Below are 24,170 nucleotides of genomic sequence, written 5' to 3' on the forward strand. Positions count from 1 at the left end.
CCTCCCTTTCTTCGGTATGCTATTTCAGGCAACACTTGTTAGTTCTCCAACCCCTTGTTGTGGGTTGGCATCTAGATGAAGTAGATTTTTGGAATGAGAAAAAAAAAAATTGCTGTTGTTTTATTCACCATAAAATAACTTTTCAACCAATCTAATAGTGCTTAGGAATTTCATTTAAAAAATATGTCATAAGTATTGGGGATTATTCACTGAACTCCATACTCTAGTAACCTGAAATCTGAAAGGTAAAACTGGGGCTAAAGTAGCTGATCTGGAATTATGCTCAGTTATTGCCACAGCTTGGCTAATTTTGCCTAAATGTTGCCATTCCTATTTCAATTTCCTTAAATTCATAGCCATATACAGTAAATAAATTCAAGTAAGTTCAGTTAGTCCTGGTAACTCTGCAGAACCTTGACTTCATACTCCATAGGCCCTGTCCCTCAAATATTCTGAATCATGTAGGACTGCCCCAATGTTGGGATACTGTTCCATAATCCCAGGTTTGTTAATCAACTCTAGCAAACTCTGAGCTAATGCATCATTAGATGGGCTTTTATCATGCTGAGGGCACAAACTGCCCTCTGCATGGTACCACTAGTGGGGCCAGACAGAGAGGCCTGGAGTGTGTTAATACCAGGCTGATAAGCGCCTTCTCTGAGCAGACCTGCCACCTTTTTAGACAGAACAGCCCATTTTGGGTTTCGCCAGTAACGCATCACTGGAAAATCCCTTGTCCCGATTTCATATCTCCCAATATTGGAAGGTATGCATACACTCAACATCCTACATTCATATGCTCTCCTTCATACATCTCCTTCCATTTACACATTCACATACCGAAGTTTCTGCACTGCAGGACTTTTACATTGCCATAGATGCTATTTACTGCTATAACGTAAGAAAACTGTGATATAACAATTGTGATTTCACTTACCTGAATGACACATTTTCACATGGTCTATAAAGATCCTTTCTAACATGCAGTAAGGGTTTCTGTAACATACCTGAGCTAGCAAATCTATAAAACAGCACATATAATAAAAGTAATGTTGTAAGAAGCACATTATGCTCATTATAGGACACACTGGAGAGTGATGGGAAAGTTGCAGGCAATCAATGAGCCCACTGTTGGAACACAATATAATGATTACATTTGTTTTTACTTTAACTTTTGTTATATGCAGTTGCAAGCTTTCAGGATTATATGGAATTTGCAAATTTAACTGGGCCTCTGGCATGACTAAGTCCCTTTAAAGGTGATATTCCCCACAGAAGGATAAATGGCACAGCCAACGACCATGGCTTTATTGATAATGTGCCAGGATATACCACAGCAATGTACAGTATTGCATTAAACTTTATATACGTATGAAATAGTATATATGAATAATATTTTAAAAATAATCGTCGTTAGAACTTCACGTTTCCTAACAGGGCATTTTCCATGTCCCATTATTCATACCCAGTTCTCTGAACGATGAAGTCTGCTTTTTAATTATTTTGCATGACCTATTACGACATGGGCAATCTTACCTCTATTAGGAATCAGAGGCCTTTTTCTTCCCTCACGTGTTTCTGAGTCATTATTTCCCCTCTTGCAAGTTTTATTACTCGTTCCTAAGTGCATATCTTGGCAATAGCCATCGTACATACCAGCAACTCCCAGTCCAAGTTTACAAGCTATACAATTTGCAATAAATCCAGTGAGGTGATAAAAGTGCTGATTGCGGATGTTACTTTAATAATTCACATGTACTTAGAGAACTGTCTGCCTTGAATTGTAAACTGCATTGAACGCCCAGTTGCAAAGCGCCTAAATTCAATTTGGATGGTGCTGAACTCTGCGGGGAATATATAACTGAATAATACCGTTTAGGATTCATTCATTCAACCTAAAATTGTGTAAAATAAAAATAAAACTTCTATAACTCTTACAAACACAAGAATAAATTAGAGTTAAACATGGTTTCTCAATATTTAGGCCTCTAGCTACCTGGACTACAACACATATTACCCTCAGTCTAAGAACTAGGTGATTTGTAATTGTAAATAATTTGGGGGCTTTTGTATAATGTATTGGAGGAGAGAGTGTATATCTGGGTACTTTCCAGGATGGTCCCAGAGTCTCTAGGTTTGGTGATGGACTTGGCTCCCCGCCTCCCCATTGCAATTTTCTAACCACTTAGCGTTAAATAAGCTACAATCAGTATATATCATACAGCAACTAAATAGAAAATTGCTATTTATATTCCTAGTTTAAAGACAGTGATGCATTGAGGATTTGACTACTCGAGGCCTACGTCTAAAGAGAGGGGATTGCTTTACAGCAGACCGTCCCTGATGTCTAGTGGTGGAGAAGCAGGTGAGCTGAGCATCAGCTAGCAAAGACCCCTTCCTGCTTCTTCTTGCCAATAGTAGCAAAATCATGGGCAGCATGTGGAATTAAGATAGTGACTACTTGAAAAATAATTGGCTACTTAGAGAATTATTGGCAAATCATGGCCAGCAAGTGTAAATAAGCTAGAGGCCACTTAAAGAAGCTGCTACATGCTGGGGGGGAAAAATCTCAATACAGCTGCTTTTCCCCATTCTAGGATGAGGCCAAAATACATGCCTGGTTAAAAACATCTTTGGACATAAAGTCTGGCCCTTGTTCCCTCTTTTCAAAATACGTTTTCACATCCTCTGTGTTCTGCACACACATGTCTGGTAAAGTATATATATATATATACATTTGGCTCTGACCCATCATGCATGGGAACCATAGTGGAAAGATGTTTTTTTTTTTCTCTTTCTTTCTTTTTGTAATAGAAGGAAGAGAATGCTCAAGGCAAAATTACCACAGGGAGGGAATGATATATTCACTATACTGAGAATACCTTGCCTCCCAACTGTCTCTCTTTCAAATGGACAATCCCGATTTTGGGATCCTGTCCCACCGTACCTGTTTTGTTCCCTTGTGGCTTGCACAGTGTAGGCGCATCATTAGACATGTTTCCACCATAACTTCCATTCTATGCAAGAGGCTGGCCAGGATTCTGTGTGTGAGTCTAGCATGCTTGACACGTCTCTTTCAGTGAGTGGACCTGCCTATTTTCTGGGCAGATCTGCCCATTATGGGTATCACCAGTGACGCAAGTTACATCACTGGTTATGCCCTTTAGGAACAACCACCCCACTTCCCGATTCTCCCAGCAGAATATTGTAGAATGGACAATGAAGATGCACATTATTATTAAGATGGAAAAATAGTTGATTTGGATCATTTTTCCAAACCTGCTAATTTAGCATATGACATTCAGTTCTCTTGTAAATTCTCTTGTTCTAGTTTCTCTTCTTGCAAATGTTCTTATAAAATAAACTCCGTTTGTATTTTCCCTCTTCTTTCTTCTAACCGTGGCATAAAAGTTTACTCCATGTACCCAATTATCTTCTGCAATAAAATATTTATTTGTATGGGAAATCAATCATTTGTCTGTGTTTACTCAACCCCCACAAATCTGAATATGTGCCATGAGCGCCTCCATTCATACACAGCATTCAATACCATGTATTACTTTTCTTTCTTGGGCGCCTCTATTTTCCACAAATCTTGAAAGTCTTTTGTGAAATATAAACAAAATATTAATTTTAGACTTTTGCAGTAATTTGGATTTTTTTTTTGTTCTCAACACCCTGTTTATATTGGCTGTACCACTTTCCTGCAATTTCACTTTTTATTTACATATCATGTTTAAGAAAATACTCAGTTGGATATATGCCCTCCACACTTGAAACCTACACTTTTTTAAAAAAAAAAAATCTTTCTTTTATGAGAAAAAATAAAGTTTTGGTTTTCTTCCCAGCTTCATTTTTCCTACATAGAAAAAAAGAATACCTAACTAGGGTTAGTATAAATAAAATTAAAATTCACAGCTGTAGCAAAAATGGTCCTTTCTCATAAAATAAGATCATAAGAAAATAAAAATATGAAAAAGAGAACCACTTCTCTGGAAATTACACCTAAAGCTCGAGTTGCCTTTTTTATGTGATGCTTCATTCTCTTTTAAATGTATATTACAGATTTAGCAAGTGGCATTACAATTCAGTTTGGCACAGCCCAGGTACACTCTACGTTGTTTGTTTCTTCACCTTCCTCTGTGTTGACTTCAAGGTGCAAAGGGCAGAGCTTCTAACAATACCAGGGAGCCAACACGGAGACACACTTTTTTAGAGTTCATAAATCTATTTGTTGAATTTGGGGATAACTTAACCATAATCTGTATAAATTCTGGGATGTGATGGTAGACCTTTAAATTTGTCGATAAATGAACCAGAATAAATAATGATAGAGAATTGGCAAAATTAGCTTAGGAATGTTGTAGTAGAGAGGTGTACTAAAGTGAAATAAGTAAAGGGTTATCTGTGAGTAAAACTCTTTAATTTCAATGTTACTACACCACATCTTTATCTGTCACTGTAGCAAGCATTCATATGCATTCATGTCATGCAACTGCCTCATGTATGCATGATCAGCTGATGTTTCCATGATAGACAACCTACCCATGAGGGTTTTGGATCAGGGATATGTTTAGTTCCTGCTGTTGATATATACAAATCTGGAAATGTGGTTTCTAGAGATTCTCAGTAATGATGTTCTGGATTCTAAACCTAGGAAAAGCATGTGTGATTTCTCACAAAAGTTATACAAAGAGGATTGCAAGCACTTGGCATAAAAATAATGCAAAGCAGAACTTTTTTATGCTCAATGCCTCGTATATAAATCTACGACACCTAAACGTGCATGTTTTTAGGGGGGGTTGTCATCTATCATCTATACAGATTGATCAAGATGTCTAGAGTCTGGTCTGCAAGTCATTTTCTAAATCATAACAATGTGTGCAACCAACAGAAGATACGCACAATTTACCCTCCCATCAAACAGATTTTTGCTGGTCTAACTTACCTTCTCTTCGTTAATTTCTGTAACTTAGGTAACCTTTCACAGAATGTCTAATACATGCAACCACACCCACCATCTGAAATCTAGTTTGGGACACATTACTCAGTGTCTCACTATGTACAGTAGAATGAAAATGGTAAACCAAAAAAAAATTAATTTCACTTCAAATACATACTATCCATAATTATCCTCCATATCTTCCAAAGGCTTTTTTCTTTTTTTTTAATTTTCAAAGTGTATAATCTAATTCAGGAGTGCCTGAAAGCTAGATTATCAGATGTTCCCATGATGCATTGCCATCCTGTAGAACGGGAAAGCATCATGTAGCCCATGGAGCGACATAGTAGGAGGAATGGACCCTGATAGAGCTAGGAGGCAGGCATAGGAAGCTAAATAGGAGGCTATGGGGGTTAATAGGGGTGGGCTTAAGGGGGGTATATTCACTGGTCATTTTAGGTAGTGGACATTTTAGGTAGTGGCCATTTTAATCTGCCTACCCTTACCTGTAGTTGTAGGGTCGGTGTCTCCCTCTTTTCTTTTACAGATGGACCCAATGGAGGGTCCGGTCGATGGTCGAGCAGCGCTGTGTCGGATGGATCCATGAGCAGCTCGGGATTCGGGGACGTCGGCTGGACCTTCACCAGCGCCGGGAGGATGGCCATCGCGGAGGACCAGGGCGCCTGACCACTTCAGCCCAAGTGCCGTGCCGGCGAAGCAGTGAAGAAGGAGCCCTGGAGCAGTGGGAGCCGATTGCGGCCAGAGGTGGAGCATCAGGACAAGCCAGTGATCCACGGCCTGCATCACTCGTAGACTGCGGTGCAGGGCCAGGATGTGGCGAACTACGTGGGCAGCATCGGCATGCGCCCCGCCAGGATGCAGCGGGCAAGAGGGAAGTCAGGACACTGTCGGCAACGGAGGGCTCCAAGAGGACAGGGAGCGCCGCCTGGAGGTCGGAGGCTGCAGTGGAAACAGTCTCCTTATCCGGTGAGTCTGATCCCTGCAACAATGATGGCCCATTCCCCCCCTCCCCACTCTTAGGTGCAAGGATAAGCGGCCCAGGGCTAACATAACTGGGGGGTAGCAGTCTAGGTTCCCCTAATACGGCTCCTGCCCCTTTTAGGGCTGGTGGCACCCCCAGAATGCTGACCTAGCTCTAGGGGTGTAGGAGTGCGGGTTGGGAGAGGAGGGGGCATTCAAGCGCAGCACAGACTCCCATCAATCCCAGTGCTAGCAGTGAGGGCTTTGTCAATGCACGACAGAATGTGCACGTATCATTCGCCAGCCTATTAGGGTGTCATATTAAACATGACATTAAGGAAAGGATTTGGCTGGGGGAATTTCTAGAAATATTTTCCCTTCTTCCACTAGAGGAGTAGGATGGCAAAAAGGAGGAGGAAGAAAGAAGGTGGAGGTATCGGAAAATACCAAAGTCTTTTGGTGATTGGCTGCGGGCTTTTTGTATATTGGCAAGTGTACTAGGGGAAAAATTCTCAGAGCGTTGTTCCCAGTTCTTTTGCAACAAGATGGCATTTGGGAGGCCTATCGTACATATGGGGGCTTAGCATGGTGGAAGTACAATGAGCAATTTTGACAGCACTTGTCAGCAAATCCGGGTATACAGTGGGACCAGATAGACCTGCTGCTCTGGCTGAAGTTGATGATGGCGCAAAAGACGGTTGCCTCATTTTCGGGAGGGGCCGGCACGGGTTCAGCATCTTCCTTGTCGGTCGCCCAGAAAAAAGGATTCTGTTGGCTATTCAACAAGAGACAGTGCAAGTGGGGAGCTGCTTGCAAATTTAAACATGTGTGCTCTGGCTGTTGAGGAGCGCACGCATATCACAAATGTTTCAAGGTAGGTAAGGCTACAGCAGGGGTGGAGGGGGTGCAGTCCACTTCTGCGGGGGCCAAAGCCGGTAAAGGTCAATGCAATGTTGACATGGCTAAGGCTCTATCCTAACCAAGATGATGCACGCTTGTTGCGGGAGGGTTTTTTAGGAGGGCTTTTTTATTCCAGTCAAGGATAGGGTTGTCGTTCTTCATTTTCACAAATTGAAGTCAGTTTTTCAGTACCCTGGGGTGGTTTGGGACAAATTGTTTAAGGAGGTTCAACTGGGAAGGATGGCGAGCCATTTGTGGATCCTCCATTCAGGGACTTACAGATTTCGCCATTAGGGGTTGTTCCTTAAAAGGATGTGGGTAAGTTTAGGTTAATTATTTATAGGTATGATGATATCGACACGGAACTCTGCTCTGTTTCCTATGCATCATTCTACCATGCGGTTGAGTTGGTGAGGAAAGCAGGCTTCGGCTCTCTCATGGCAAAAGCGGATATTGAATCGGCTTTTTGGTTGTTGCCAGTCCACGCAGACTGCCATCATTTTCTGGGCTGTTTTTTCAACAATGCTTATTATGTGGATCTTTCCTTACCCATGGGGTGCTCAATAGCATGCGCTTATTTTGAGAAATTCAGTACCTTCCTGGAGTAGGTGGTTAGGGAGGAAACGGGCGGTGGGTCCGCCAATTCTGGGGTGTGCATTTACACGTTATGCTCGTTGGAATGGGTAACTCACTTGTTTGGGGTCCCATTGGCGTCCGGAAAGACTGTGGGCCAAACGACTTGTCTCAGTTTTTTAGGCCTGGAAATTGAATTGTGGCGTGGGAATGTCGTTTACCATCAGATAAGCTGGCTGCGCTTCAGGCAAAAGTGAGGGCGGTTCGGAGTGTGCGGAAGGTGACACTGTAGGAAGTGTAGTTGCTGCTGGCAAGCCTAAAATTCACCTGTCGCGTTATTCCAATGGGCAGGGTTTTCAACCTTTTTCTGGCAAAGGCCACATTTTCGACTCTAGGTTGACACTGAAGCCCCAGATCAATCAGGTGGTAAGCTCTTGCCACTACCACCTGAAGCTTCTGAGGTCTATTTTTAGATTTATTGCCCCCTCCGATCAAATCTCGGTGGTCAACGCCATCATCGGTAGCCGATTGGACTACTGCAATGTCCTGTACCTTGGACTGCCTCAGAACATCATACACAAGCTACAGTTGATACAGAACGCAGCTGCTAGGCTACTTACGGGTGTGGCCCGCAATGACCATATCACTCCATCTTTAAAAGCCCTGCACTGGCTGCCCGTTCGTGAACGGGTTCTGTTTAAAAATGGTTGTTTGGTATATAAGGCAATCCACGGTATGGGACCAGACTATCTGAAGGATAAATTCACACGCTATGCTCCCAGTCGATCCTTGAGATCGGCTGATTTAGCCTTATTGAAGATTCCAAATTTTAAAAAGAAAAAGTGCGGAGGGAGGACGAGTGATGTTCAGGGAGCGCAATTTTGGAACTCCCTGCCTCTGACATTAAGACTTGAGAATGATCTACTGAAGTTCCGCCGGAGCTTAAAAACAGTTTTATTTGCTCAGGCATACGGGATGACATGAAATTTTTAACCTGGTTCAAATGCATGTGATTATAATGCTGTTGTGTGCTGGATATTGTTTTGCTTGTTTTTGATTGCTGGTATGCGCATCGAGACCCTATGGGTAATAAGACTGCGTTTCTTAAGAATTTTTAATAAATCAATAAATAAATGTGTCGGATTCGATCCCCTCACCATTATATTTGGGTTTTTCATTCTATGAAGGAGGATCTGAGGGTTTGGGACATGTTTCTCGAAGACTTTAAAAGGAAGGTTTTCTTTCAAGGCCCAAGAACGTCCTCAGAGGATATCGAGTTGTTCACGAACGCGTCTGGCAGCATGGGTTTTGGCGCATTTACAGGGAGGTGGCGTGCGGCACGGTGGCTGGTAATTTGGATGGATAATTCGGTGATGGGTAATTCGGTGATTTGGATGGGTAATTCGGTGATTAATCTGGCCTTTCTCGAATTGTTCTCATTGGTAGTTGCCTTATCATTATGGGGCGAGGATTTACGGAACAGAAGGGTGGTCTTCTTCACTGATAATATCACAGTATTTTATGCCATTAATCGTCGGCATATTCGGTTCCTGTGGTGCATTTGCTCAGGCGATTTGTATTGTTATGCATGTCTTGAATATTGTTTTCCAGACACGCCATGTGACTGGTTATCTGAACGTAGCGGCTGATGCGTTGTCTCATTCACAGTGGGAGCGCTTTCGGTTGGGGGCACGGGAAAATGGGCAGGAATGTCTGGATGATGTCTGGGGGCCAGCAATCCAGGGATGGGCAGTTGGATTTGTTGCTGTGGTTCTTGTGCCGTTTGTTTGCAGGTCAGGTGTCTGTCCGTAGTTGATCGGACCATGGCGGCGCTGACGTTCCTTTTCAAGTTGAATGGATGTGAAGACCTGGTGAAAACTTTAGTTGTTAGGCAGGCACTTAAAGGTTTTCAGAAGGGCAAGTCTTCAAGGGATAGTAGGTGTCTGGTATCCTTTGAGGTCTTGGGACGGTTGGTGGTGTGGGCATTTTTTGGTGCGTTCCGAGTGGGCGAATTGTTGAGTAGAAGCAGGATGGGGGCTGGGAGGTCCAGCTGGTGGATGTCGAGCTGTCACAGAATAAGGTACAGATTCTTTTGCAATGGTCCAAGACGGACATGTTCGGAAAGAGGTGTCGGGTCATGTTGGTTTTCTTGCCAGGTTCAGCTCTATGTCCAGTTTCATGCACAGCTCCATTTCTGTTTATGTGTAGATTTCGTCTCGCATTTGTTATGTTTCTTGTTCTCGTTGCAGGGTGGGTGGCATGGTTGATTGGTCACTCTTTCATTTATTGGGCGCATCGGAGAGCTGCAGTTGGGAATCATGGAATGCAGCTGTGTTTCTCTCGTGCCATGGTTTCCCTGTGTTGGGTGAGTTTTAGGGGTGGCAATTAGGCAAGTGTGACCAAAGAAATCTAAGCGAGTGAGGATGGGTCAACCCCTGGACATCATACTGATACATGCCGGTGGGAATTATTTAGGGCTTATTCCTCAGAGTTGGTGAGGCTAATGAAGAGGGATGAGGGGGCAGGATTCAGGAATTAGTTCCTGAAGTGGTCGTGGTGTGGTCCGAGATGATTCCTCAGCTGCACTGGAAACATGCTAGGGACCTTGCTGCAGTGGCTCATTGCTGGGGGAAGGTCAATAAGACAATGTCAGTTTTCATGCGGCGGACAGGTGGGGATGTGGTGAGGCATCGGGATCTAGAAGGAATTCTACCTGGGTATTATCGGGCGGACGTGGTGCATCTCTCTGAGGTGGGGTATGAGCTACTTAACCTCGGGTTTCAGGAGGGTATCAGCATTTTTCCTGGGTGGGGGCACTCAGGTGGCTTGAGGTGGTCAAGACCTGAGCTGTGGCGGGGTAAAGTGAGTGAATAACTTTAACGGACTGCCCAGCACCCCGACTGGGTACCTCCATTACTGGATGCTCCTAGCACTTCCTGAGGGCTCCAAATTCTCCGCCAGACACCACAACCACCGCAGACCCCATGAACCGCCGCAGCTTAGTTGCGGTCTCGCTATCTCCTACCCACCATGGACCTATGACCAGGCTTTAGGCTCCAGTGGGTGAATCTCTCCTCCAAGAGAGTGAAGCAGGAGCAAGCTCTTAAAAGAGCTTAGTAGTGATTATCCAAGCGAGCATGCAGAGCATAGTAGTGATATAGCAATTCCCTCAATAAGAGACAAGACTCTAGATTGAGGGTTAAGCAGGAACTGAGGTTTAATGACACATACTCTGCTTTTATGCAATTCTCCCATGCAAGGGAGACACCCACAGACAATTAAGAATTATCCAATCCATAACTGGTTACATCCCACACATCCCCTCCCCTTAGCCTGAGAGATAACATAATTAACCGTACACACATTTTACACACTTTCTTTAACTTTACCATTATACATCACATTCACATTACATTTTCTGAATCGGGAACAAACATATCCAAAAAAATCATTCAAATCCGTTCAGCCATTTGGGAGTTTGCTGGAAGTCATATTTTGACCGACCGCACGCACATTTCCATGCCCAAACCAGTTCCAGAGAATCAGGCTGTGCGGCCGGTCTATTTGCCATGTTAAATATAGTTCAAAAAGGCGAACAGCAATTGGTCGAATTGTCGATTGAATTGACGAACGGCGTTCGAATTGTCAAATGAGTTTGTTCCAGGGAAGGTAAAACTTCAGCTGAATTAAAATGGCCACCGCCACGTCTTCGAATGTCAAATGGCGGCCACTTCGACTACTTCGGCACTTCGGCTGTATCCAAAGTTCCATTTCAAAAGTACAGATCCTTTCCCATAGGATTTAAAGGGGCAGTAAAAGTGTAAATAAAATTCAATATGCCAAAATAGTGTTTTAAAAGGGCAACACATCCAGGGACTATAGTCACAGGGCAGGAGGCTGGCAATTAGTCCTCTCCAGGCACAAGTGGCGAAGGGCACTTTGTCACAATAACGTGCAGGGTTAGGTTGAGAGGAATATACTCATGGGGGTTACAGTGGTTGTGTAGGTTCAAGTTCGTCGGTGGTTCCGAACCTAGGGGTGTAAGGGTATCTCGGAATACCCGTACAGTTTGTTATATTTTGGCAAACATGCCACTTGGTTGGTGTGTTATGTGATTATTATTCTTGTTATATTATGGTTTATACATATGTTTGGGGGTCGTTGCCAGGGTTTTAATTATCTTTGGTGGGAGAGGGGTATTTTAGTGTGTGTTAAGTGTTGGTAATGACCTTATGTTATACAATGTTTTTAATAAAGCTGTGAACAAAAAAAAATCCAATGTTAAAATGGTAGTCTGTGTTTTATTGGGAATGGGTATTAAAGTTGAGCTGGATATGCCGGAAATGGCGACTATGTGCATATCATGGAATTTGCAGTTTTAGACAGAACATCACATAATCTACCATTGTAACCTGCTCCATCTAAGCCTTTTAGTTCCAGTATCCGTATCTCATCAAGTAGCATGTCTCTGTCTTATTCTCTTGGCTTGTTATGCCACATCCATATCATAGGTATAATCTCCTAACTGTCCCCAAATCTCATCCACCATTCTAATCTTTCCCAACATATTAGCATTGTCTTTTTCTTTTGTCCAGTCCTCCACCCAAACCTTTTTCTTTTGTTCTAATCTAGGTTTTCAGACTGTGTCCCCCCGGTGGTTATTGACCACACCTCCACAAATTATTTTAATGGAATAGACAAGCAGAGAATTATGGAATTTGTAGTCCAACAACATCCGAAGGTGGAGTTTGATAATCCTTATCTAGAAAAAAACACAGGGAAATTACTTAACATATGTACTAGTGAACACCAGCAAGACATTTTCTTTTATTGGCTCAAAAAAACGCTAGAACCTATGATTAAGTGATATTTAGGGAAAATCACGTTTTGGGTTAGTTCACCCCACTCCCTGCTATTGCCATACCATAAAATTCTGTTATTTCTCTTAAATAAAAAAAAATAATTTCAAATGAAAAGCGCTGTGTTTAATCTGGTTCTAAGTTGGCAATCTTTTAGCTTTTCTTTGGCGTGAACATAAATTCTAGTATTTTGTAAAGGTGTGAACAGGCACTACAGAGTTTTACCTAGGGTCCTATTTGAAAAGAAGGAAATAGACTATATTAGTCAGACTTTGCTTGTTTCCTTAATCTTTTCTTATGTTTATATAAATTGAGCTGAATAGCGAGTTCGGAAGAGGCCATAAGCTTAAGCAAGTGTGTAGAAAAAGAAGTGACTGTAACAAATTATTCACAGAAAGGGTTCTAGAAAGATGATGTAAGTCTATACCAGACTAGGAGGGCTTAATATAGAAAGGGCATAGTGATGAAATGGACAAAAGTAGCCCAAAAGCACAGATTGAGCAAAAGTTGAGTTATGCACTTTTATGATGAAAATGTACATTATTATTATTATTATCAACATTTATAAAACACCAACATATTCCACAGTTCTGTACAATTGGGGGCATAGATATATAAATATATATTCCAAAAGTCCTCGGCACACACCCCTCGAGCCTCGGTGCAACCAGCTTATTTTGCTTATTGAATATACCGTATATATAGGTTTAGTTGGTTTTGACATGAATTACTTAGAAGAAACATAGATATGCAAAGCTAGAGAAAATTAAGTATGCAAATTCTTAATGTTTAGAGCTGTAGGAAAAGCTGATGATCACTCACCAGAAAATCCAGATTATATATCACTGTGCCCAGGAAGTTAACCATGGCATACAAATCATAGAAACATGTCTTTCTTACTACCCTACACTCTGCAGTCTTGCTTTTGACTGCTTCTTTGCTCGAGAACCAAGTTCTTAGGGAACTGTACACAACAAGTGTGCTGTGAGACCAGGGTCGCCATCACGCCAGGGCGTGACATCAATGACGGTTGTCATGGGTCCAGTGGTCCCTATTGTGCTTGGGGCACAGGCGCCCGGGCCCACATTCCCAATGTGCACATATATAGCGATTGTTGCGCTACATATATATATATATATATATATATACCCCTGCGGGCCCTCGGCAGCCTGTGTAGTGCAGAAGGGCACTGCACATGCTATCTTCAGCTTCCAGAAGCTCTCTCCAACTCTCACAAGCCCCCCGGCTATCAGAGCGTTGCTGCGGGTTACTTTGGCAAAGCTCCATGCAACACGCAGACTGGGCTTGTGAGAGTTAGAAAGAAGAGCTGAAGATCAAGTGTGCTGGGCCGCCTCTTTACTACACAACACCTGGCAACCTGCACAATACCACTGAACCACCAAGGAGTGTAATGTCCCCCTTACCTGGCCACAAGTAAAAGGTATGAAAAGGGGGGTGGGGGCGGGGCCTGACTGTGAGGCGGCCGGACGCATTTTCAGAGAGCTCTGGGCAAATCGTTGAATCTAAGCTACTTACCCGCACTACCGGAGCTCTCTCGGAGCCAGACAGTGCAATACTGCACGCCAAGGACAAGTGACTGTCTTTGCACGACCGGTAGCAGCCGTCCAGACTAAGCCCTCAAGGGGCCGGAGTGGGGCCCAGCAAGCAGCGCGGAGGGGAGAGGCGGCCGCTCTCCCAGCCAAGCACAGGCGGACCTCTGACTAACCCTTGATGGCACCCTGCAACCCCCCCTTTGGACCGGCGGGGGAGATGCCGGTCCCCACCCTTGAGGCTCACTCCCTTCACCAGGATTAAGCGACCCTGCTTCAAACAGCATGGACACCCCACATAGCATACCAAATATGGCGGAGGCTGCAGACTCCACGCCTGACTACGGCACTGTGATGCCCAGAACGCTGGCATTCCTGGACAAACTCCTAACCGACTTCTGGGGGACGCTGTCCCTCCAACAACCGGCACCTGCCCCACATACCTCGCAAGAGCACCTACCTAAACCCGCTCCCCGGCAGCCTCGAAAGAGGCGTAGCACAAAAGGAGCACGAAAATGGCGACAGACAGGGGCAGAGGAGCACAGAGAGTGGGAAGCGCAAGCCTGCATCAGACAGGGGGGGCTATGGAGCCAGCAGCCAGAAGGACAAGCAGAATGAAGCAGGGAGAGGAGAGCAGGGGATGCAGAAGAAGACAAACATCACAGACACTGCATCAACCTTGTTTGAGTCACTGCGCCTCATAAGTCATCCCAATACCTGGTACTGTACTCTGCCCACGACGGGCATAGGCTAAAAGCATAAAAAGATGTCGGATCCACAATCACCTCACACTCAGCCAGGAGAACTAAACCTTAAGACTGCACCACATGTCCCAAACATCCCCACACTAGTACCTACCACTACAGTCACTCAGGGTGGCAAACTTAGCTTGCATAATACCATTAAGAGCATCTTACTGCATGTTTAATTATCACTTAGGCATACCTTGCAGCAGCAAAGCTTTGATCTTTAATGCTAAATATATAATAGTGTTAATCTTGTTACCGTGCAAACATATACTATGCGAGGTCTCTAACGTTACTTGTTTAATATCTGCATCTATCTTTACTTCTGTGACTTTCATTTAAACAAGCATGATTAGCCTATGTATTAATACACCTTAAAACTGTGCCACTTTCTCATGCCATATATATGCTATATATTGTTTTCACTGTTTGCTAATGCCGTTGTGGCATCGTGAACCTCTGTATTATCTTGTGCACAGGAAAAAATAAAGAATTAAAAAAAAAATTAAAAAAATGAAAGGGGTATGAAATTGATAATAATAAAAATAATAATAAAAAAATAAACCTTTTCCTACATAATGCAGTCCCTATCCTACCCCATATATACATATACACACACAGTGTTTCCACTACACATACCCTGTATCCACTACATCCATACTGTATTCACTATGCACAGACACTCTACATCCACTATACAAACATACACACTGCATTCACTTTGCACATTGCATTCACTAAACACTCTGCATCCACTACACACACTGCATCTTTGTGGGTGGACTTGGGGATGGGCACAGGGCCAAAATTGGAACTATAAGCAGCACCGGAAAAAAAATCTGTACCAGCCCAGTAATGTATCATGCCAGTATCGTGTGCAGATATAAAAGTGGAAAAGATCATTTAAAATTGAAAAATATTACTCCCACGTGAAAGTGTGTTTTTCACTTTGAATATGTTATTGTGCTGAAATGTGCATCTATAAACAAGACTGGGCCAATACGTGCTCATTACATATCTGTATTATGCATATATACACATATTATAGGCATAACTATATATATTACTAAAACACACATTAATATACATGCATATATATATATATATATATCTTTGACTATATATGTATTACTGACAGAGTCACACCAATTACAACTTCTTTCTGTACATTGTGTTAGGAGGATTGCTAGCAAAATATATATATTGAAAGAAAAACCTATTTTACTCTCACCTGTCAATCAACTCTTTGGCATAGACTCCTGTGCTGAAGAACCGAGTTACAAGGAGAGCAGGAGACACAAGCAAAGATGCATCCTTTACTTGTATCTGCAAAAAAAATGCATCTTCACCAGGGTATCTCTTAATCCCCCATTTTGGATTTCTTGCCCCCTTTTGTGTTTCTTATCCCATCTGTTGATTGTCTTATCGGCTTTAGTGTATCTTATCCCACATTGTTCCCCTTTGTGTGTCTCCCCTCCACCCTTCTGTATCCCTTTTCATCCTTAAGCTCCTCTGTGTGTCTCTTTCTCCCCCACAGCCTCTTTTGTGTGTCTCTTTCTCTCCCACACTATTTCTGTGTGTCTCTTTCTTCCACCACAGCCCCTGTGTGTGTGTATTTTTCTCTCCCTCAGCCCCTCTCTGTGTCTCTTTCTCCCACAGCCTCTCTGTGTCTCTTTCACCCTCATCCCCTCTGTGTGTATCTTTCTCCCACCCAGACCCAGTGAGTGTCTCTTTCTTCCCCCACATACCCTCTGTGTGTCTTTTTCTCCCTCAGCCCCTCTGTGTGTTTCTTTCTCTCCCCTGGCTCCTCTGTTTGTCTCTTCCTCCCCCGAACCATTCCCTGTGTCTCTTCCCCTCCAAGTCCCTCTGGGTGTCTCTTTTCCCCCAAACTTTCTGGGTGCTGTCCCCTCCCCTACAGGCCCCCTGTGTCTCTCCCTTCAGCCTTTCCGTGTCTCTCTGAACAAGCCCCTCTATGTCTCTCCCCCACAAGCCCCTCTGCGTGTCTCTCTTCCCCTTCACAGCCCCCCTGTGTATCTTCCTTCCCATCCCAAAATGTGTCTCTCTTACCCACGCCCTCCATGCCTCATTGCCTGCAAGCCCTTCCATGTGTCTCATTAAGTCCCAGTCCCTCCATGTATCTTATTCCCCCGAGCCCCACCATATTTCTCATCCCACCAACCCCTCAAGGTGTCTCATTTACCCACCCCCAGATCCCTGGGTGTTTCATTTACTCTCCCTCAGCCCCTCCATGTGTCTCATTTACCATCCTCCAGTACCTCCATGTGTCTCTTCCCCCCCTAGCCCCACCATGTGTCTCATTTACATTCCCCAGAACCACCATGTGTCTCATTTACCCCGGCCTATTCCTGTGTCTTATTTAACCGTAACCCCTTCATGTGTCTCATTACTCCAGCCCCTACATGTGTTTCATTTACCCCCATCCCCACCATGTATCTAATCTATCCCCAGCCTTTCCATATGTCTCAATCTCCTCAGCCCCTCCATGTGTCTCATTTGCCACCCAGCCACTCCATGTGCCTCATTTATGCCCAGCCCATTAATGTGTCTCATTTACCTCTCCAGACACTCAATTTGCCTTATTTACCCCCCAACTCCTCCATGTTTCTCATTTATCCCCCTAGCCCCTCCATGTATCTCATTTACCCCCTTCCCCTCCTGCTCCTGCTGACCTGCATGTAGTATGGCCAAGTGGACCGCTGTTTAGGATCTTATGTATTCTCTATCCAGGTTGACAGGAAGTGTTCTCAGTAGGGGGTGTCACAAAGTTATTCAGTACACTGTAATAGTTGTGTTGCTCAGTGTTTTATTTAAATGCGTACATTGGCATCTCATCCGTGGGAGTTTTTTCTTGCAGAAATTGAGTAATTGTAACCAAGACAAGATGAATATAATTTGATATAACTTTTTGTTAATTGCTTTTAAAGAGCTGTGCTTGTTTATTACAGCTGATTTTAACATAATAAAAAAAGTAGATAACTATAACAGATTTGTGAAAATAGCATTATTTTTATGGCCAACTAAGTCTTTTAAATATTTTCCAGGTTCATCAAAAGATCTTGTTGAAACATGTTGTGCAGAAGGTCAGCAATGGTCTATTGACAATGGTGAATGTGAAAATATGCCTTTAAGTGCATCTGAGGATTGCAGGTACTTGATTGCTTCATTAAGATCACTAAGATCATTGCTTCATTAAGATCACATAAACCTGAATGCCCCAGACCAGCAAACTGCTGAAACTAGAGGTGGTCACACTTACTGATGATAAATTAATCATGCAAATTTGATTAGCAGAACCTGTCTGCTACTTAGTCTCTTAATTCCCACGGAAGCATTAACTGTGTTCTTTGTTTGGCTTCTCGATTTTGACTTTAAATTGTTGAATAAATCACGAGACTGTGTAATATGTCATGTGTTGCTGTTTATCTGAGGTTGTATTTACCTAATTTTAAGACATGCTAAGGAACAGTATTGTTTTTATGTCCTGTTATATAAAACCATAGAATTCAAAGAAGGTTACTTTCTTTTTCCCATTACTGTATGTATATATATATTTATATATGCAGTTGGATAACCTGTTTAATGTGTAAGACCACAAAGTGTTGTGGAACTCGTAGCTGTTGCTACTGTCAAAATATATACAGGGCTCAAACAGCTTGGTGGCCTCTCCCCAGACCCCTACCACTGGCCCCTTCCAAACTCAATTCCTTAACACCTGCAAGATAAGTCTGTTCACACAATCACACAAAAATACATAGACAAATATAGAAACATAGAAACACACACACTCCCGATTACATATTTACAGACGCACACATTCACAGATGCACACATAATGCCATAAATATACAAGCACACACACAGGTGCACGAAGAAATGCACACAGATAATTAGATAAACACAGACACACTCAAGTATACACAGGTGCATTCAAGCACGCATAGACAGCCTTGCACTGACACAGAAAGGTATACAAATACATAGACAAGCACTGATATAGGCACAGGCATTCACAAACAAGCACACTTACATACATAGGCACAGACACATATACTCACTATAAAAAATTAGGATACTGGTAATAGTTACTACTTCACTCAGTTCCCCCCGTCTGTCCAGTCTCTTGCATGGGTTTCTCAGCAGCACAGTGATAGAGTTTCGGGGTAGTGGTGGAACTACCGCGGTCGCAGGGGTTGCAGCTGCGACCGGGGCTGTCACTTCATGGGGCCGGACCGCCCTCTAGATCCCTGTGACCTGGGTGCCCGCCGGCATAGTGGTGCAGTCCCGGCTGCGTGGAACAATCGCCAGGGCTGCATTGAAGTTGCCCATCGGGTGGCCCATGCACTTGTGGCCACCCTATGGCAATGGATTTCCTGGGGCCTGGTCAGCGCTGCGGTGCTTTAAGAGTGCGACCGGTCTCCAGTGATGATGTCAGAGCTGGGAGAAAGCCGTCACTTCCTCCCAGCTAGCAGAACTCAGCACGGGAGGAGAGGAGGGAGTCAGAGTGGGAGCTCTGACTCCCATCAGCATGAGGCAGCCACTGGACCCCAGGGAAGTCACTAAAAAATGTTTAACAGTTTGTGTGTGTGTGTCTGTATGTCTTTGTGTGTGTCTGTATGTATGTATGTATGTCCCGTCTAGGCCCTTACGCTCTGCCGAAGACCTGCGTCTATCCTCTGTTCATACTCCCACTTCTGATGCTCTGTATGGTTACAATTACATATTTGTTAGTCCACCAATTGTATAGTGCTACGGAATTTGTTGCGCTATATAAATATAATAATAATAATAATAATAATAATAATAATAATAATATGTGTGCCTCTGTATGTGTGTGTCTGTTTATATGTGTGTGCATTTCTTTGTCTGTGTGTGTGCCTGTATGTGTATCAATATGTCTCTATGTGTATCTGTGTCTGCATGTGTATTTGTTTTTCTGCATATGTGTCTGTATGTGCATCTCTTTGTCTGCATGTGTATCTGCATGTGTGTCAGTGTGTGCCCCTATGTAGCTGAATGTGTGTCACTGTTTATATCTGTATGAGTGTCATTCTGTGTATGTGCATCTGCATGTGTGTCTATATATGTGTCTGTGTATCCACATGTGTGTCAGTGTGTGTATCTGTAGAAGTGTCATTCTGTGTATCTGAATGTGTGTCATTCTGTGTGTCTGTGTATTAGCATGTGTGTCTGTATGTGTTATACAAATGGAGGGGCGGCGGGGGGGAGGGAGAGAGGGGAGAAGATGCAGGGGGGGCCCCCGGGCACTTTTTGCACCGGGCCCTGTGGTTTCTAGTTACGGCTCTGTTTCGGGGATATGATATCTTATTACCAATGTCTATATTTAAACCGTGATGCCTGAATGTGCCCTGAATCTCTTTGCCCTCACAGACATCTCCAGAGCACCAAATTGCTCCATGAGACTCGGCAGCTCTCAGCAGAAAATAATAGGTCACACTAGGCAGAACAATACAGAACTAGCAATTCTGGGCTTCCAGATGCCTGTGGGAGTCAAAGAAATCCAAGGCTAGGAAGTCCCACATTCTGGGGTGGAGTCTCCCCGGCCTCTCTTGACAACACGCATGATGAAACTATGGGTGAATAAACAGACAACAATAAGAAAATGATTAATCTTGTGGTAGATTCAGGCAGGATAAGAGTTATGCAATGTGTTTTAATTGGTTCTATAGGTCATAACACTTAATCTGAAGTGTATAGAAGAAACACATCTTTTATTCCAGAGTAAAGTTCCACAATCCAATGCTTAGACACTTTATAGACTTGAAAATCGAGAAAATATATTTTGGGATTTTGAAGTACATGGTTAGGGTCAACTGGGAAGGTGGATATGATTTACAACAAGAAGAGTTCTGCATTTAGAATTCATAATGTATACAGGATTGACCACGAAGACAGGTTGGCCAGACTGTCTTCCAATGTTAAAAAAAAAAAACAGACTTCTGAACAAGATCCCAAACTGCTGAAGTCCATAGAAAAGTGTTGTGGAGAATGTGGCTTCAATACAAATCAGAAAACGGATGATACTTCAAATAGAATCAACCCTATATAGAGTATTACTTGCCAAGGCTTTGTGCAGATTTATAATAGCAAATAAAATGTTTAAATAATTGAATTCCAAAGTAGTAATTTTATGCATTTTTCCTTGATTTGAAAACTATTCTGGGTGTAGAAAAGAATTTCGTATACATAACCACTTTGAAAGTTCATATATGTTTGTATATTTCTGGCACTCTTAAACAGACGGAAATTAGATTAACTTAGAAAGTATTGGAAAAGAGTATTTGATTTTATTGTGTTTTCCATTTCACAGATATTTTGGCTTGTAAAATGAGTGAGGTTTGGATTAAATAAAAGTTCCACACAGAAGCTACACACAGACGATCACATTGCTATATAGAATTAAAGGTTCAGTTATACTTTATCAGAAGCATTTCTTACTTATCAGGGAATTGGGACAATGGAATTAAAAATTTCAGGCCAACATAGCCAATCTAGAAAAATGAAGATTTTCTTAATTCCGACTATTGTAATTTTTAAACGTGCAATATCCCTTCACAATTCTACAAAATTCCCAAATTACTGAAAATCTTTTTCTTATCTGAATAAATTGGCCACTTTTTTTCTGTGGTGAATTAATTCAAATTACATGCCTCAAAAAAATTACATTTAGCAGGATAGTCTCTATTTTTGGGTCCTGTACTGCTGTCCCAAATTTGTTCCCTGTATTTGGGAACACCAGGGAACTGTCCCCCCAAAAATGTATCCAAGCTTATCATTGGACGCTCTTTGGATGCTTAACTCTGGGCACTAAGACCCAACAAAGAGCATTAAAACATTGCTCTCTATAAGTCATGCTGTTGACTCTCAAGCACGCCAGGCTGACATGTCAATAATTTGGGCAGTGTACTGCCTTTCCGGGCAGGACCACTCTCCTTTTGGCTGAGCTAATGGCACAAACGTGCCCACCCCGTTTACCACCTCCCACCAGTGTCCTGCTTCTTGGGATGCCAATGTTATGGGGTATGAATTTATAATCAGCCTGCTACGCCAAAAGTAAATATCATGTCATTCTTATTTACCAACAGTGCTTTTTCTGTATTCTTAAACTGTTTAATGTTTACTTTTTTTTAATTGCTCATTGCATCTCTAAATACAAAATGTAAATTTAAAAAAAATGTAAGCAGACATATGAAGGGATATCTACGAAAATGTTCTGTTCTAAAAAATTGGTGTAAAAATGTAAAAGGGGAGGAGTTTCTTAATGTTTTTCGAGGTGATATTTTCACTCGCCACTGGCCATTACTCATTTGTGGCAACAATGTAAGGGTTAGAATACTGGAAAAAAAATTTTTTATAAAAACTACAAAACTACATCTTTCTTGATGCTTTGCCAGCCTTTGAATTTTAAAGCAACATGAAGGTGTTGGGTCTAAAAAACCTGAGGATCTACCTTTTGGGTATTTACACCTACTCAAAAAATCCTTTGCTATAAATAAGAGTGGTTTTGTGGGAGATGGCTGCCTACATTCTTGCACATACACATATATTTGCACTAAAATACATGTGTGCCTATACAACAATTGACACACTGCACACATACACTCACATGCTGCTCATGGAAATACACAAATGCATTGACACATGGAAAGACCAGACAGCTACAGAATTCACATACGCATTCTCAATATGCAAACAGAAATGCACACTTGCTTTTATGCATAGACATAAATCAACGCAAAATAATAAAATAATAAAATCACTTTATGATATATGCATGTGTATATTTAAATTATTATTATAATATTTTTTTTGGGGGGGGGGACCCAAGAACTCCTGTGCCTACAGGTGTCTGAGATGTGATTCTAGCTTTGATTTGTGATTTTTTTTTTTTTTTTTTTTACTTCTAAAGCCCCTTTACGGTTATGTGATGTACAATGAGTTTAACCCATTAAGGACACATGACATGTGTGACATGTCATGATTCCCTATTATTCCAGACGTTGGTTCTTAAGGGGTTAAATTAATTCATATTACCCTTTTATGTTCAACAGGCATTATGCACTAATTTCCTCTCCCTCTGTTTGATAGATAGTTATTACTCACATACTGTACTTATTACGTTGTCTCTATAGAATGTCCAACTTGACATAACATTACATACTAGGCAATACATCACTTAATACAATACATATTATTTTTCTTGGGTGGGGTTTTGGTTTTATGTTAAGTCACTGGACTTTTGAATAATTACATACATGCATACATACCACAAACATTAAAAGCTTCCAAAATAGTTTCATCTTTATTTTAAGAATATCATGTAAGGGTGGAGTAGTCAATTAATATATGAAAACTCTTGATAACATCACAGTAGACAAGTGATGGCAGCTATGAAGCATGTTTCAAGTCCTCCATGATAATTGTAGATTATGCTAGCTTTAGTGTACCTATAATCTTAATTTTATTAATGACAGGAGGCGAGTATTTGCTTAAGTCTCTCTTTACTAGAACTCCACAGCAGCACAGAAAAACAACCAATCAGAAAAAAGTTAGGTACTATAAAACTCCCCTCCTCATGCATCATTTCCTCTTTCAAGCTGCGACAAAAACAGAACAAAAAGCAGAAAACATAATGGGGAGAAACGAAGTCCTAGATACGATGAATACAACGATGTCCACCATCCGAGAAGAACTGCCAAACCAGATAGTGTTGATGGACTGTAAACTGAAACGAGAGAAAAAACAGAACCAAGCAAGTTGATTATCCAATGAAAAGTACTCTGAATAAACATGTGTGCACCCAATGTAACAACCAAAATTACCTTAAAACGAAAATATCCCAACCCTACTTATGAAAATAAACATAGATATAAGAACAGGCGACAGGTAGCAGAGACAACAAACAGAGTTGCATACGTACCTGATTAATCCAATTTTTTTAACATTAAACAAGGGTGGGAAAAGAATGGGTGGGAAATACTCGCCTCCTGTCATTAATATAATTAAGATTATAGGTACACTAAAGCTAGCATAATCTACAATTTTATAACATGACAGGAGGCTTCGTATTTGCTGTTTCAACGCTCAGACAACAAAACCAACGCTGTTTGTTTCGCTGGTACCTATGCTCGGAGCTATCCGAGCAATCCTAAATGGACTTTCCAACTGCGATAGATGACAATACATCGATCGATGGAGACGCCAGCTGGAGAAGTATCCCAAAAACTGAAAAAACAACGTCCGTTGACAGATCCATTGTACGTGGGGATGCAACCTGTTGCCTACCAGCTGGTCCATGAGCTGACAAGCCGCCCTATTAGCCATTTCCCTGCAGTGAAAAATTTTTGAAAGTCATATGCGGACTTAGGGCCGCGATAAGACACTGCCACCATGTCTCAACTCTTGATGTGTAAGGTTGCTCCACCGATCGTGCCAGGGTCACCCGGCAACGCGGTCTTGCAGGTAGATCTTCAATCTCAAGGAATGCGCCTAAGTCCACCACCAAATCGCAATAGAACCAAGTAGGATCTTTCGTTCCCTCCTGGCCTACCCGGTGAGATGTCTAATCCGAGAATACATT

At 42.3% G+C, this 24,170-nt stretch overlaps 1 protein-coding gene across 1 annotated transcript in view; it reads left to right on the plus strand.

Moving 5' to 3' along the window:
* The window catches only part of LOC134568230 (fibulin-2-like), a 105,308-nt gene that overhangs the window by 30,191 nt on the left and 50,947 nt on the right, over window positions 1–24,170 (plus strand). The window contains exon 3 of the mRNA XM_063426650.1: window positions 17,614–17,719. Within this exon, the coding sequence (XP_063282720.1) occupies window positions 17,614–17,719 (106 nt within the window). The remainder of the gene's footprint in view (window positions 1–17,613; window positions 17,720–24,170) is intronic.

The sequence above is a fragment of the Pelobates fuscus genome, chromosome 7 (genome assembly GCF_036172605.1).
Source record: "Pelobates fuscus isolate aPelFus1 chromosome 7, aPelFus1.pri, whole genome shotgun sequence".
Classification (NCBI taxonomy): Eukaryota; Metazoa; Chordata; class Amphibia; order Anura; family Pelobatidae; genus Pelobates; species Pelobates fuscus.